The sequence below is a fragment of the Somniosus microcephalus genome, chromosome 2 (assembly GCF_052327205.1).
Source record: "Somniosus microcephalus isolate GS21.2 chromosome 2, FLI_Smic_1.0, whole genome shotgun sequence".
Classification (NCBI taxonomy): domain Eukaryota; kingdom Metazoa; phylum Chordata; class Chondrichthyes; order Squaliformes; family Somniosidae; genus Somniosus; species Somniosus microcephalus.
Genome location: NC_140988.1, coordinates 101,474,284 through 101,488,655, shown reverse-complemented (window position 1 = coordinate 101,488,655; position 14,372 = coordinate 101,474,284). Strand labels below are relative to the sequence as shown.

At 48.0% G+C, this 14,372-nt stretch overlaps 1 protein-coding gene across 3 annotated transcripts in view; it reads left to right on the top strand.

The window, feature by feature from the left end:
• The window catches only part of fhip1aa (FHF complex subunit HOOK interacting protein 1Aa), a 198,591-nt gene that overhangs the window by 108,216 nt on the left and 76,003 nt on the right, over positions 1-14,372 (top strand). For all 3 annotated transcript variants that reach the window (XM_086011686.1, XM_086011678.1, XM_086011696.1), the window contains one exon: positions 13,326-13,949. In XM_086011686.1, coding sequence (XP_085867812.1) covers positions 13,326-13,949 — 624 coding nt within the window. The remainder of the gene's footprint in view (positions 1-13,325; positions 13,950-14,372) is intronic.

The window sequence follows — 14,372 nt, the reverse complement described above, 5'->3', positions numbered from 1 at the left end:
CTGCAATCTCGTGAGCACCTGTTCCAGGTTGCAAGGTGTTCATTGTCATTTTCGCTCGTAACCAGGATGTCGTCCAAATAACACTGGGTCCCCAGGATCCCTTGCAGGACTTGTTCCATTGCCCTCTGCCAAATAGCCGGGGCCGATGCTACCCCGAATACCAGTCGATTGTACTGGTAAAGGCCTTTGTGAGTGTTTATCGTGAGGTATTTCCTAGATGCTTCTTCCACCTCCATTTGTAGATACGCTTGAGCCAGGTCAATCTTTGTAAAACGTTTCCCTCCAGATAGTGAGGCGAAAATATCTTCTATCCGTGGAAGCGGATACTGTACTGTATGCAGGACTGGGTTCACAGTCACCTTGAAGTCCCCACAGATGCGAACCTTCCTTGGCTCCCCAGGCGTGCTGCTCAATGCTTTCTTCATTACAGGAACGATGGGTGTGGCCCACTCGCTCCAGTCCACCTTTGACAGCACCTACGAACGCTCCAGACTCTCCAGTTCAGCTTCCACGGCTGGGCGGATCGCGTATGGCACCGGTGATGCGCTATCAATTACTGAGAAAGACTGGAAGTTAAGAGAGTAACAAACAGGCTTTTATTAGCTAAAGAACGAAGGCATGCCTCTAGTGGTCGACCGGTCCTGAATGCCTGGGGAACTGCAGAGCAGCCGCCTTTATACCAGGGCATATGGGTGGAGCCAGGGGCGGAGCCAGCTGAGGCATGCACAGACAGGTACAACAATGGGCAAGAGTGAACAACAGTGAAGTGAACAACAGTGAACAACAGTGGAGTGAACAACAGTGGTTTACCACAACCGGTCTGGCCTTGAAAAATTTTGGGGTTGCGTTATCCTCAATCTTTATGGTTGCCTTTACTCCTTTTAGAGTCCCAAGTCCTTGTTGGAACACCTCTTCCGCGTCAGATAGAATTTGTGACAGACGTCCAGGTGCGACGTCATCATCTTTTTTGTCAGTCACAGTTAGTGCCAGAATGGAATGCCAATCCAGTTGTAGTTTTCGGATCCATTCACATCCCAATAATGGTGGTCCTCCATCTCGTAGTATATACATGTATAGTTTCTGTGTTTCCTTTCCGTTATATTCAACTGGCACCCTTATTTTTCCTCTGGGGTAGACCTTTTGCCCCATGTATGTCTTCAATACAATGGACGTGTCCTTTAAGGGTATGTGTGAGAATAGCCGCTCATAGTCTCATCGATTCATGACAGTTAGGGCTGATCCTGTGTCCAATTCCATCTTTACTGGGGACCCTGCTATCATGAGGGTGACCCAAATGGTTCGGTGATCTTCCTTTGCGATCACGTTGTGTAACTTTAAACAACTTAATCTCCTGCTCCCGGAGTCCTTATCACTCTCCTGATCTTCTGAACTACTGTCTGTCAGTTTCTTTACTTTCCTGTACTGTTCCTTAGTAGTTCTTGTCGTGTTGGTTTTCTTTCCCGACCTGCAGACTCTTGCTATATGTCCCATTTTTCCGCATTGCCTGCATATTTTGTCTTTAAACCAGCAGTCCTTCTACTCATGGGTTGTTCTGCCGCAGCGATAGCACTTTTCGGCTCCATACGCCATTTCGTTAGCGCTGTATTCTTGTGGTTTCTGTTGTATTTCCGCAGCTCCCCGTGCTGTTGCTTCGTAGGATACTGCCACGCTGAAAGCCTGTTCTAGCGTCAGGTCCTTTTTTGAAAGTAGTCGTTTCTGGGTTCCTTCACTCTGGAGCCCGCAGACAAACTTATCCCGTAAGGTGTCTGCCAGTCCTGCTCCGAACTGGCAGTGCTTCGATAACTTGCGTAGTTCCGTAAGATAGTCAGCATTGCTCTCATCTTTGTGCTGGTTTCTTTTATGGAACTTGAATCTTTCTGCTATCAGCAGTGGTGTAGGGCTTAGGTGTTCCTGTAAGATATGAACAATCTCCTCAAAACCTTTCTCCATTGGTTTAGCTGGGGTAATTAAATTCCGCAATAGGCCGTACGTACTCGCACCCATCAGATTTAATAATACCGCTGCCCTCTTTCCATCGGCCACCTCATTTGCCTTGCAGTACACTTCAATTCTTTCCACATACGTGGTCCAGTCTTCTACCTCGTTGTCGAAAGCAGTGATACTGCCACTTTTCGGCATCTTGGGCGATTTAAAATGGCACCTCCCGCACTTTTGCTTCTTCCCCAATGGAATAAAATGGCGCCTCTCGTGCTTTTGCTTCTTCCCCAACGGGATAAAATGGCGCCTCCCGCGCTTTTGCTTCTTCCCCTTGCTGCCACGCTGCTCCTAGCGTTCTATGGGGTAATGGCGGCGACCCGCAGCTTCGGCGTGTCTCGCTTTCCTTCCCCCCCGTTTAGTTTCTCTCCGCTGTCCTGTTCTTGAGCACCGACCGCGCCCTGTGCGCTCCACCCTCTCTCTCTTGTTTTCTTTTCCCGGCGACGCTGCGCGGCCCGTTTTGTAGAGCCGCTCGATTGAGCTTGAGCCCGCCGCAGTCCGGAAGGGTCAGCGTGCTACCTGCTACCAGCACGATTTGCTGGAACCACAGTCTCTCCCGCAATTCTCCGAACACCGATGAATTCTTTGGGCGGTTGCCCTCGGTCGACGCCCGTTGCTCAGACTATGACCTTCCAGGACCCTCCTCTCAGGCGAGATCCCCATGAGATGATGCCACACTGCAGGTGAGTTCGAACTTACTCGTCGCCACTGTAAGGTCCGCGCCTCAATAATACACGGACTTCGGGAGAACAGTTTAACAGGTACTTTACTGAACAGGAGGCAGCGTCAGACTGAAAATACAGAAGCCTGCTAGGGCCTTTTATACAGGGGTGGTCACTGCCAGTACTGCAGTCTAAGACCAGTTATTCCCTTAAAGGTACATACACAACATGGGGGTCCTGGTGCATGAAACACAAAAAGTTAGTATGCAGGTGCAGCAGGTGATCAGGAAGGCCAATGGAATCTTGGCTTTTATTGCGAGGGGGATGGAGTATAAAAACAGGGAAGTCTTGCTTCAGTTATACAGGGTATTGGTGAGGCCACACCTGGAATACTGCGTGCAGTTTTGGTTTCCATATTTAAGAAAAGATATACTTGCTCTCGAGGCGGTTCAGAGAAGGTTCACTCGGTTGATTCCGGAGATGAGGGGGTTGACTTATGAGGAAAGGTTGAGTAGGTTGGGACTCTACTCATTGGAGTTCAGAAGAATGAGAGGCGATCTTATCGAAACATATAAGATTGTGAGGGGGTTTGATCAGGTGGATGTGGTGAGGATGTTTCCACTGATGGGTGAGACTAGAACTAGGGGGCATAATCTAAGAATAAGGGGCTGCCCTTTCAAAACTGAGATGAGGAGAAACTTCTTCACTCAGAGGGTAGTAAATCTATGGAATTTGCTACCCCAGAGAGCTGCGGAAGCTGCAACATTAAATAAATTTAAAATGGAGATAGACAGTTTCCTAGCAGATAAGGGAATTAGGGGTTACGGGGAGAGGGCAGGGAAGTGGACGTGAGTCTAGATTCGGATCAGCCATGATCCTATTGAATGGTGGAGCAGGCCCGAGGGGCCGTATGGCCTACTCCTGCTCCTACTTCTTATGTTCTTAAATCAGTTCCATGGGGCAAGAACAGGCTGAAACGATGGGTCTACCAGGGCAGTCCTGTTTATGGACCTTGGGAAGGAGGTAGAAGCGGGCTGTGTGGGATGGGGGACTATGAGATCCTATCTTGACTCTTTTTGCTCTCCTTGTCCATTCTCTTCCCAACTACATCTGCTACTCTTCCGACGCCATCTGCCACTTTAACAGTTTCCTGGCCCTAACCGTCTCCTTTTCATCATGGACGTCCAATCCCTTTACACCTCCATCCCCCACCAGGATGACCTGTGGGCGTGCCGCTTCTTCCTTGAACGGAGGCCCAACCAGTCCCCATCCACCTCCACCTGGCTGAACTTGATCTCACATTGAACAATTTCTCCTTTGACTCCACTCACTTCCTCCAAATAAAAGGTGTTGCTATGGAAACCCATATAGGTCCTGGCTATGCCTGCCTTTTCATGGAATGCGTGGAACACTCTTTGTTCCAGTCCTACTCGGGTCTCCTCCCTCACCTTTTCCTGTACATTGATGACTGTAGTGGCGCTGCTTCCTGTTCTCGCCCCGAACTGGAAAATTTCATCAACTTTGCTTCAAATTTCTAACCCCCACTCCTCGCCTTCACATGGTCCATCTCTCAATCTTGCCTTCTCTATTGCTATTTCTGGGGATAGGCTGTCAACCAGTGCCTACGATAAGCCCACCGACTCCCACAGCTACCTTGATTACACTTCCTCCCGCCCCGTTTCCTGTAAGGACTCTATTCCATTCTCCCAGTTTTTCCGTCTCTGTCGCATCTGTTCTGATGATGCCACCTTCCACACCAGTGGTTTCGATACATCTTCCTTTTACCTCAACCGAGGATTACCCCTCCACCGTGGTTGATAGGGTTCCTCGACCATGTCCATCCCATTTCCCACACTTCTGCCCTCACCCCTTCTCCTCCCTCTCAGAACCACCATGGAGTTCCTCTTGTCCTCACCTTCCAGCCCAACAGTCTGCACATTCAACGGACCATCCCCCGCCATTTCCACCACCTCCAGCGCGATGCCACTATTGAACACATCTTCCCCTCCCCTCCCTTTTCCGCATTCCGAAGGGACTGTTCCCTCCATGACACCCTGGTCCACTCTTCCATCACCCCCAACACCCACGGCATCTTCCATGCAAGTGCAGGAGATGTAACACCTGCCCTTTCACCTCCTCCCTTCCCACCGACCAGGGCCCCAAACACTCCTTCCAGGTGAAACAGCGATTCACTTGTACTTCTTTCAATTTAGTATACTGTATTTGCTGCTCACGATGCAGTCTCCTCTATACTGGGGAGACCAAACATAGATTGGGTGATCGCTTTGCTGAACACCTCTGTTCAGTCTATAAGCATGACCCTGAGCTTCCGGTCGCCTATCAACTTAATTCTCCATCCCACTCTGACTCTGACCTCTCTGTCCTTGGCCTCTTGCACTGTTCCAACGAAGCTCAATGGAAGCTTGATGAACAGCACCTCATCTTTTGATTGAGCACTTTACAACGTTCTGGACTCAACACTGAGTTCAATTTCAGATCATAACCACTGCTCCCATTTTTTTTCCAGACAGCAGCTGTTGGTAATGATTCTGTTGGTGCCATTGACACCTCCTCTAGACCCATCTTTTGTTTCTTTACTTGTACCATTACCACCTCTTTTGCTTTGCACCTTTATTCTTTCCTTTATTCTCTCCTGCCTTCCACCCTATCACAGACCTTCCCTTTTGTTCTTTCCTCATCTCCCCCCTATCCCTGCCTCTGTAGTTGCTGAAAACCTGTTACATCAGTAACATTTTCCAGTTCTGATGAAGGGTCATCAACCTGAAACGTTAACTCTGTTTCTCTCTCCACAGATGCTGCCTGACCTGCTGAGTATTTCCAGCTTTTTCTGTTTATATTTCAGATTTCCAGCATCTGCAGTATTTTTCCTTTCTATTCTTTAACCATCAGCCACAGCCAGAGGATTAGGCCTGGACTATTCTTTAATTTTTATATATTCTATTTTTGCCTGCACTCTGACGCCTCCCATGGCTAAGATGGGTAATTCAACATGTGGGGGAATCATTGGCGTGTTCCCGCTCTGTAGTACAGCTCATTGCTACTCTAGGGTCACGCCACCAAATATACCAAAAAGTTATGACTTAGCATCTTGTTTGCAATAAAGATTGTATTTACTGTCTGCCTACACTGCCCTCAGTACAAACCACTTGCTCTTTAACACAAAGGAGAACTCGATTTAAAACTAAATAATCCAAATCTAAATGTAATATGGATATGGAATAGAATGTGGTTTATATTCCATAACTAGATGGCTCCAGCATCGATCATAATCCACAGCACATCTACCTCATAAACTAGAAGAGGCTGACGGCATATAATCATAAATCGAATCGTTTTTTTCTTTTTGAGGGTGATTCTAAACCCAGTGGGGAGTGGCATTCACAGAGACCAATACCTGGGAAATTGTGGGAGCCTCAAGGATAATGGGAAACATTTCTACACAACATGAGCTGAACCATTTAGCCCCGCCCAAACCGCCACGGTGGCGGTGTGCCTCTTATCACCAAATCATACCTTGGTCTGCCCCCCTATTCCTCTGGCACATTCTCCTCCTTAGACCACCTTGTTCCACCCCTTGCCTCTCATTTCAAATCCTTGTTCTCTACCGCCCACCCAAGTGCCATGCTAATTTTCTCAGTGAGATAATTTCACTGCTTTCCTCCCTCAGCCTCTGCACTGAACGACTTCTCATCCTCGGTGATTTCAACCTCTATCTCAATTCATCATGCTCTCTCTCCTCTGAGTTCACTACCCTCCTATCCTCCCTTAATCTCTCCCTCCATATAAACTTCCCAACCCATATTCACGGCCACCCCTTTGACCTTCCCATCTTACGTGGCCTCGCTACTCCCATCGTGCCAATCACAGATAAGGCCATCTCTAATTACTTCCTTGTATCACTCTCCACCCACATCCCCCTTCCCCCTCTCAACCCTACGTCCTTCTGTGTCCGCACTTGGTAAAAAAAACTTTCCCAATTCACTTACAGCTGCATTTCATTTACAGCGGCACTTTCAAAATCCCAACTGTCCAGCCTTTGGCCCTCCATTCACCACAACATTTTGGCAGCTACTGATCTGCTCAACCACACCCTCACCTCCACCTTTGATGCCCCATTAAAATCATTGCACTCTCACCCTGGTCATTTCCCCCTGGTATGGCCCTCATCTCTGCTCCATTAAGTCCAAGGGACGCAGACTTGAACATATACGGCGGACAACTGGTTTAGCCTTTCATCGCCAGATCTGGCTAGACCACATAAAACACTATCGGGTTCTGCTCTTGTCTGCCAAAACTGCTCACTATCATCCTGGAATGCAAAGATAACCCCCGGCTTCTCTCTATTGCAAATCGTCATCTTAAACCTCTCTTCCCCTTCCTCTAAGGTTCCCCTGTCCTAGCCCTGAACTCTCATCTTTCTCTAAGTTTTATCCTATCTCCCCTCATGCCCTCTCCAAGCTCATCTTGTCCAGGAGACCCCCCTCCTGCTACCTCGACCCTATTCCCACTAAACTGCTGACCACCCAGCTTCCATTCCTGGCCCCCATGTTAGCTGATTCTTTTAACGGTTCTCTCTCCTCAGGTACTGTCCTCCTCCCCTTCAAATCTGCCGTCAGCACCCCTCTCAAAAAAACCAACCCTTGACCAATGTTTCCTCTAAGCTGCCACGGCCGCACAGCTCTCTGGACCTCCCGTGCAGCCGGCTTTTCAATGCAAAAGGGGCTGCGCTCCCAATAAAAATAAGAAGGAACATTGCCCTTGACCCCTCCGTCCTTGCAAATTACCGCCCCATCTCCAACCTCCCTATTCCCTCCAAAGTCCTTGAACGTGTTGTCACCTCCCAAATCCGTGCCCATCTTTCCCGAAACTCCATGTTTGAATCCCTCCAATCAGGTTTCCGCCCTGCCACAGTACCGAAATATCAAAGTCATGCTTTCCTCCTTTTAAGACACTCCTTAAAAGCTACCTCTTTGACCATCTGCACTAATATCCCCTTACATGGCTCGGTGTCAAATTTTGTTTGGTAACCCTCCTGTGAAGCACCTTGGGACATTTTACTATGTTAAAGTTGCTATATAAATGTAAGCTGTTGTTGTAGAAATGAATTGCAGTAGGGTTTGTTTTACCTTGTTTCTCCATATTCTCAACATCATCTTCCTCATTCCACAAAAATGTTAAGGTGTTGGCTGTCAAAATTGCTGCTTTATTCAATTAGTTCTGCCGTGACATTGCTGATTTTTAACAGCCTTTTTAAAATATGTAGTAAATATAATTATAACAGAAGGGTTCACATTCAAAGATAAATTAATATGATATGGGAATTTTGAGAAGTCTGTGGGGTGTTTCCTATGTATAAACAACCCAAGAGTGGTGAGACTTGGCAGACCAGCATGGGTAATTTTATCCCATTCCTCTTGGCACTGAAATGTTATGTAAACCTTGGTTTTTGCAATCATCCTTTCAGTCAGTGCTCCACCACTCCCTAAAGTACTGAAGGAAGCTTTGACATTTCACTGTGCTTAAATGACAATTTTATTTTTTGCAAATATTTCTTTTGATACTGTTGTCGTGCCATAAAATATACTTTTTTTTGTTTTTATCTGTTATAATGTCTTTGCTGTTTCTTCACCATTGAAGGACTGCTAGTACTAAACATGTTGCTTGCCACAATAGTTGTGAATAGGAACTTGTTGAACCGGATGAACACGTCTTTAGATTGCTCTTCTTACTTGTTCTGAGTTATAAATATGCCAATAAAGCAAAATGCTGCAGATGTTGGAAATCTGAAACAAGAACAGAAAATGCTGGAGGCACATATAGGACTGACTTAACTCCACTGGATCTGTTGAACAGCACAAAACCTTGGTTCCTTAGACCTGGACTGAAAGACTAATAAAACCATTATCCTAAAGAAACATCTATTCTACTCAAATTCACGGTTTTTATCTGGATAAAGAGTGGCTCAGACTTCCTCGGGGTTTACTTTCCTTTGGTAGTGCACTGGTTAACCTGTTCACCTAAAATTCCTTTGCTGCTCTGTTAATGCAGTCGTTAACTTGTTTATTAAGGAATTGTACTCTAACGTGTTAACCTCGTTCACTGTTTAGAAGGAATGAAACCACCATTTTGTGTTTCATTACAATAAGATTGAGTTCTGTCCACCGAAAATAATTTTCTTCCGAGTTAAGATCCGAGGATAACAAAAATGTCATTATTTTCCATTTTCAATTCATTGGCTTTTTGAAGGCTGCTTTCTAAAGAGGGGTGGAGGTGGAGAAGGCATAGTCTCCACCAACAACAGTGGGAGTCACTCCCAAGTCACAGAACAAGGCAACAGATAATGGTATAGCAAAATACTGCGGATGCTGGAAATCCAAAATAACAACAGAAGATGGTGGAAAAACTCAGCAGGCCAGGCAACATCCGTGGAGAGAGAAATAGAGTCAACGTTTCGGGTCGAAACCCTTCTTCAGAACTGAGAAAAAAGGCAGGAAATGAAACAGATTTAAAGGTAGTTTGGGGGCTGGGAAATGGGGGAGGGGATGAAAGAAAAGACATTAAGAGATATTCAAGGTGAGACGAGATGGTAATAGGATAGGTAAAGAAACAAACAATGGCTCTAGATGAAGTGTGAAATGCATTGGCAAGGTGAAAGACAGCTGCCATGTGGGAAAGAGAAAAAAAAGGATAAGCCACAAACCAAAAGTGTGGATAAAAAATATGAAAATATAATAGGGGCCGAGGTTATGATCTGAAATTGTTGAACTCGATATTGAGTCCGGAAGGCTGTAAAGTGCCTAATCGGAAGATGAGGTGCTGTTCCTCGAGCTTACGCTGAGCTTCCGTGGAACAATGCAAGAGGCCGAGGATGGTGAGGTCTGAGTGGGAATGGGGCGGTGAATTAAAGTGACAGGCAACCGGAAGCTCGGAGTTAACCTTACGGACTGAACGGAGGTGTTCCGCAAAGCGGTCACCCAATCTGCGTTTGGTCTCCCCAATGTAGAGGAGACCACATCGTGAGCAACGAATACAGTATACTAGATTGCAAGAAGTACAAGTAAATCGCTGTTTCACCTGGAAGGGGTGTTTGGGGCCCTGCACAGTGGGAAGGGGGGAGGTATATGGGCAGGTGTTGCATCTCCTGCGCTTGCACAGGAAGGTGCCGGGCGAAGGGGAAGGGGTGCTGGGGGTGATAGAGGAGTGGACTAGAGTGTCTCGGAGGGAGTGGTCCCTACGGAATGCTGAAAGGGGAGGGGAGGGGAAGATGCATTTGGTGGTGGCGGAAATGGCGGAGGATGATCCGTTGAATGTGGAGGCTGGTGGGGTGAAAGATGAGGACAAGGGGAACCCTATCGTGGTTCCGGGAGGGAGGGACAGGGGTGAGGGCAGAAGTGCGGGAGATAGAACGGACCCGGTCGAGGGCCGTGTCAATCACGGTAGAGGTGAATCCTCGGTTGAGGAAAATGGAAGACATGTGGAAGGTGGCATCGTCGGAGCAGATGCGACGGAGACGGAGAAACTGGGAGAATGGAATAGAGTCCTTACAGGAGGCGGGGTGGAAGGAAGTGTAGTCCAGGTAGCTGTGGGAGTCAGTGGGCTTGTAGTGAATGTTGGTCAATAACCTATCCCCAGAGATGGAGACGGAGAAGTCAAGGAAGTGAAGGGAAGAGTCAGAGATGGAATTCTCGTTCTACCTGGACCCCTCCCTCTGGCCTCTTACCCTCCCTAGATCTTTTCATTGCTAACTGCCGCCACGACATTGGCTGTCTCCATTTCTCTGCTCCCCTCACTCACTCCAACCTACCTCCCTCTGAACTTGCAGCACTCCATTCTCTCAGATCCAACCCCAACATTGTCATTAAACCTGCTGCCAAGGGTGGTGCTGTTGTTGTTTGGCAAACCGACCTCTACCTAGCGGAAGCTGAACGCCAACTCTCCGACACCTCCTCCTACCTCCACCTGGACCATGACCCCACTACCAAACATCAAACCACCGTTTCCAAGACTGTCACTGACCTCATCTCCTCTGCAGATCTTCCCCCCCACGGCCACAAACCTCATAGTCCCCCAACCCCGCACAGCCCGCTTCTACCTCTTTCCCAAGATCCACAAACAGGACTGCCCTGGTAGACCCATCGTTTCAGCCTGTTCTTGCCCCACGGAACTTATCTCTTCCTATCTCGACTCTATCTTTTCTCCCCTTGTCTAGTCTCTTCCCACCTACATCTGCGGCTCTTCTGACGCCCTCCGCCACTTTAACAGTTTCCAGTTTCCTGGCCCCAACCGCCTCCTTTTCACCATGGACGTACAATCCCTCTACACCTCCATCCCCCACCAGGATGGCCTGAGGACGCTCCGCTTCTTCCTTGAACAGAGGCCCAACCAGTCCCCATCCACCACCACCCTCCTCCGCCTGGCTGAACTTGTTCTCACATTGAACAACTTCTCCTTTGACTCCACTCATTTCCTCCAAATCAAAGGTGTTGCTATGGGTACCCGCATGTGTCCTAGATATGCCTGCCTTTTCGTGGGATATGTGGAACACTCTTTGTTCCTGTCCTACTCGGGTCCCCTCCCTCACCTCTTTTTCCAGTACATCGAGGACTGTATCAGTGCCGTTTCCTGCTCTCGCCCTGAACTAGACAATTTCATTCACTTTGCCTCCAATTTCCACCCTTTCCTCACCTTCACATGGTCCATCTCCGACTCTTCCCTTCCCTTCCTCGACTTCTCCGTCTCCATCTCTGGGGATAGGTTATTGACCAACATTCGCTACAAGCCCACTGACTCCCACAGCTACCTGGGCTACACTTCCTCCCACCCCGCCTCCTGTAAGGACTCTATTCCATTCTCCCAGTTTCTCCGTCTCCGCCGCATCTGCTCCGACGATGCCACCTTCCACACCAGTGCTTCTGACATGTCTTCCTTTTTCCTCAACCGAGGATTCCCCTCTACCGTGGTTGACACAGCCTTCGACCAGGTCCGTTCTATCTTCCGCACTTCTGCCCTCACCCCTACCCCTCCCTCCCGGAACCATGATAGGGTTTCCCTTGTCCTCACCTTTCACCCCACCAGCCTCCACATTCAACAGATCATCCTCCGCCATTTCCGCCACCTTCAACGTGATCCCACCACCAAACGCATCTTTCCCTCCCCTTTCAGCATTCCGTAGGGACCGCTCCCTCCGAGACACCCTAGTCCACTCCTCTATCACCCCCAGCATCCCTTCCCCTTCGCCCAGCACCTTCCCGTGCAAGCGCAGGAGATGCAACACCTGCCCATATACCTCCCCCCTCCCCACTGCCCAGGGCCCCAAACACCCCTTCCAGGTGAAACAGCAATTTACTTGTACTTCTTGCAATCTAGTATACTGTATTTGTTGCTCACGATGTCCAAACGCAGATTGGGTGACTGCTTTGCGGAACACCTCCGTTCAGTCCGTAAGGGTGACCCCCAAGCTTCCGGTCGCCTGTCATTTCAATTCACCGTTCCATTCCCACTCAGACCTCACCGTTGCGGCCTCTTGCATTGTTCCATGGAAGCTCAGCGTAAGCTTGAGGAACAGCACCTCATCTTCTGATTAGGCACTTTATAGCCTTCCGGACTCAATATCGAGTTCAGCAATTTCAGATCATAACCTCGGCCGCTATTATATTTTCATATTTTTTATCCACACTTTTGGTTTGTGCCTTTTCCTTTTTTTTCTCTCTCCTACATGGCAGCTGTCTTTCACTCTGCCAGCGCATTTCACACTTCATCTAGAGCCATTGTTTGTTTCTTTACCTGTCCTATTACCATCTCGTCTCACCTTGAATATCTCTTAATGTCTCTTTTTTCATCCCCTCCGCTATTTCCCAGACCCCAAATTGCCTTTTAATCTGTTTCATTTCCTGCCTCTTTTTTCAGTTTTGAAGAAGGGTTTCGACCTGAAACGTTGACTCTATTTCTCTCTCCACGGATGTTGCCTGGCCTGCTGAGTTATTCCAGCATCTTCTGTTGTTATAATAGATAATGGTATTGGTTTACTCAGCCTTCTGTAATAAGTGTTTTGTGACGTACTTCTTTCCTTCATTCATCTGTCAACCCATATTTCAAAACAAACGTGTTAGACTAGATGGCTCTCCTGGTGACTCATCATGTTTATCCAGTGAGTTGTTGAACGGTGTCAGATTTGACCCCCATTTCTGTTTGAAGTTTAGTGATCTCATCTGGTTCAGTGTGCTCCAGTTGGCCTCACTGCCCCTGGGGACAGAGGAGAAAATCAGCCAGGGTTCCTGCTCACTATCCAGTGCAATTGTGGCCTTTGGGTGAGAAAGATTGGGCACCGGTCTGATGCCTCTCCTGGTTAGGAAAGCTGTTTATTGACACGCCATGATGGTGTCATCTACATTGCACAATAATTCATTCAGCCCGATCTGCCCTCACCCAAAGAGGGTGTATGTGCACGTGCCAATGCAGGGGTCATTGAATAACAAACAGAAGTAGGAACATTGGTTCATTTCCCCTTCACCCTACCCCATCCCAGCCCAGGCACACTGAGGTTCACTGTAGCTCTGTGTTGCTGCCCCAACTGAGATTTAATTTTTTAAAACTTCAGATTAACCTTTTCTGATTTGACTAATATCGGCAAACCTTATTCCTGCACAGGTGATAAAGATTTTAGAAAGGCACGACCCACTGAAGAACTCCAGTGCAAGACATGGGGTTGTCCCTCCAGACGAAGCTAGCACTGTCCAGAATTATGTTGAGCACATGATCTTTCTGTTGATTGAGGAGCGAGCTGAAGATGCTGCCATGGGTCCCATTCTTGAGTTTGTGGTGACAGAAAATGTCATGGAGAAACTTTTCCTGTGGAGTCTTCGAAGGGAGTTCACAGATGAAATGAAAATCGAGCAGATAAAAATGTACGAAATGTTAGTAACACAATGCCATCAGCCTTTGCTGCACCACAAACCAATCCTGAAGCCTTTAATGATGATGTTAAGTGCATGCTCTGGGACCAGTACTACTCCTGTGGAGACTGAACTGGTTTTGCTGCTTAACCAGCTCTGTTCCATCCTGGCCAAGGACCCTTCCATCCTGGAACTCTTTTTCCACACTAGTGAAGACCAGGGAGCGGCAAACTTCCTCATCTTCTCCCTGCTGATTCCTTTCATTCACCGAGAGGGAGGAGTGGGACAACAAGCTCGAGATGCATTGCTGTTCATCATGTCTATGTCAGCCGAACGTGATGTGGCAAAACACATTGTGGAAAATACATACTTCTGTCCGGTAAGAGTTTAAACATTTATTCCTAGTAATTGTGGTTCCTTATAGTTAAAGGGAACTTAACAGTTAAAACAGGCCACTTAGTTGACACAAGTTGAAATTCACCAACCTGAAAATCACTAATTGAACTTATTTCATAAAGGGCCCAGGACAGTCCTCTCATCCACAGTAGACATTTATGCAAAAGTTATTGGGGGGGGGAAATTCGGTTGCTTTGCACCTCCTGTTAAGAGGGCGCTAATGGGGCGCAAAGCAACCGAGGGCGCCTGGGCGCGGCGATGTTTGCGCCGCTCGCGAAATTGACCGGACATTTTGTGGCGGCGCTAAACACTATCACCACGATCTCCTGTGCCCGCAGATCGTGACATCAGTCGAGCATGCAACGCCCCGGTAGCACCCCGAACCGGATATTGAGTGGCGCCTCCT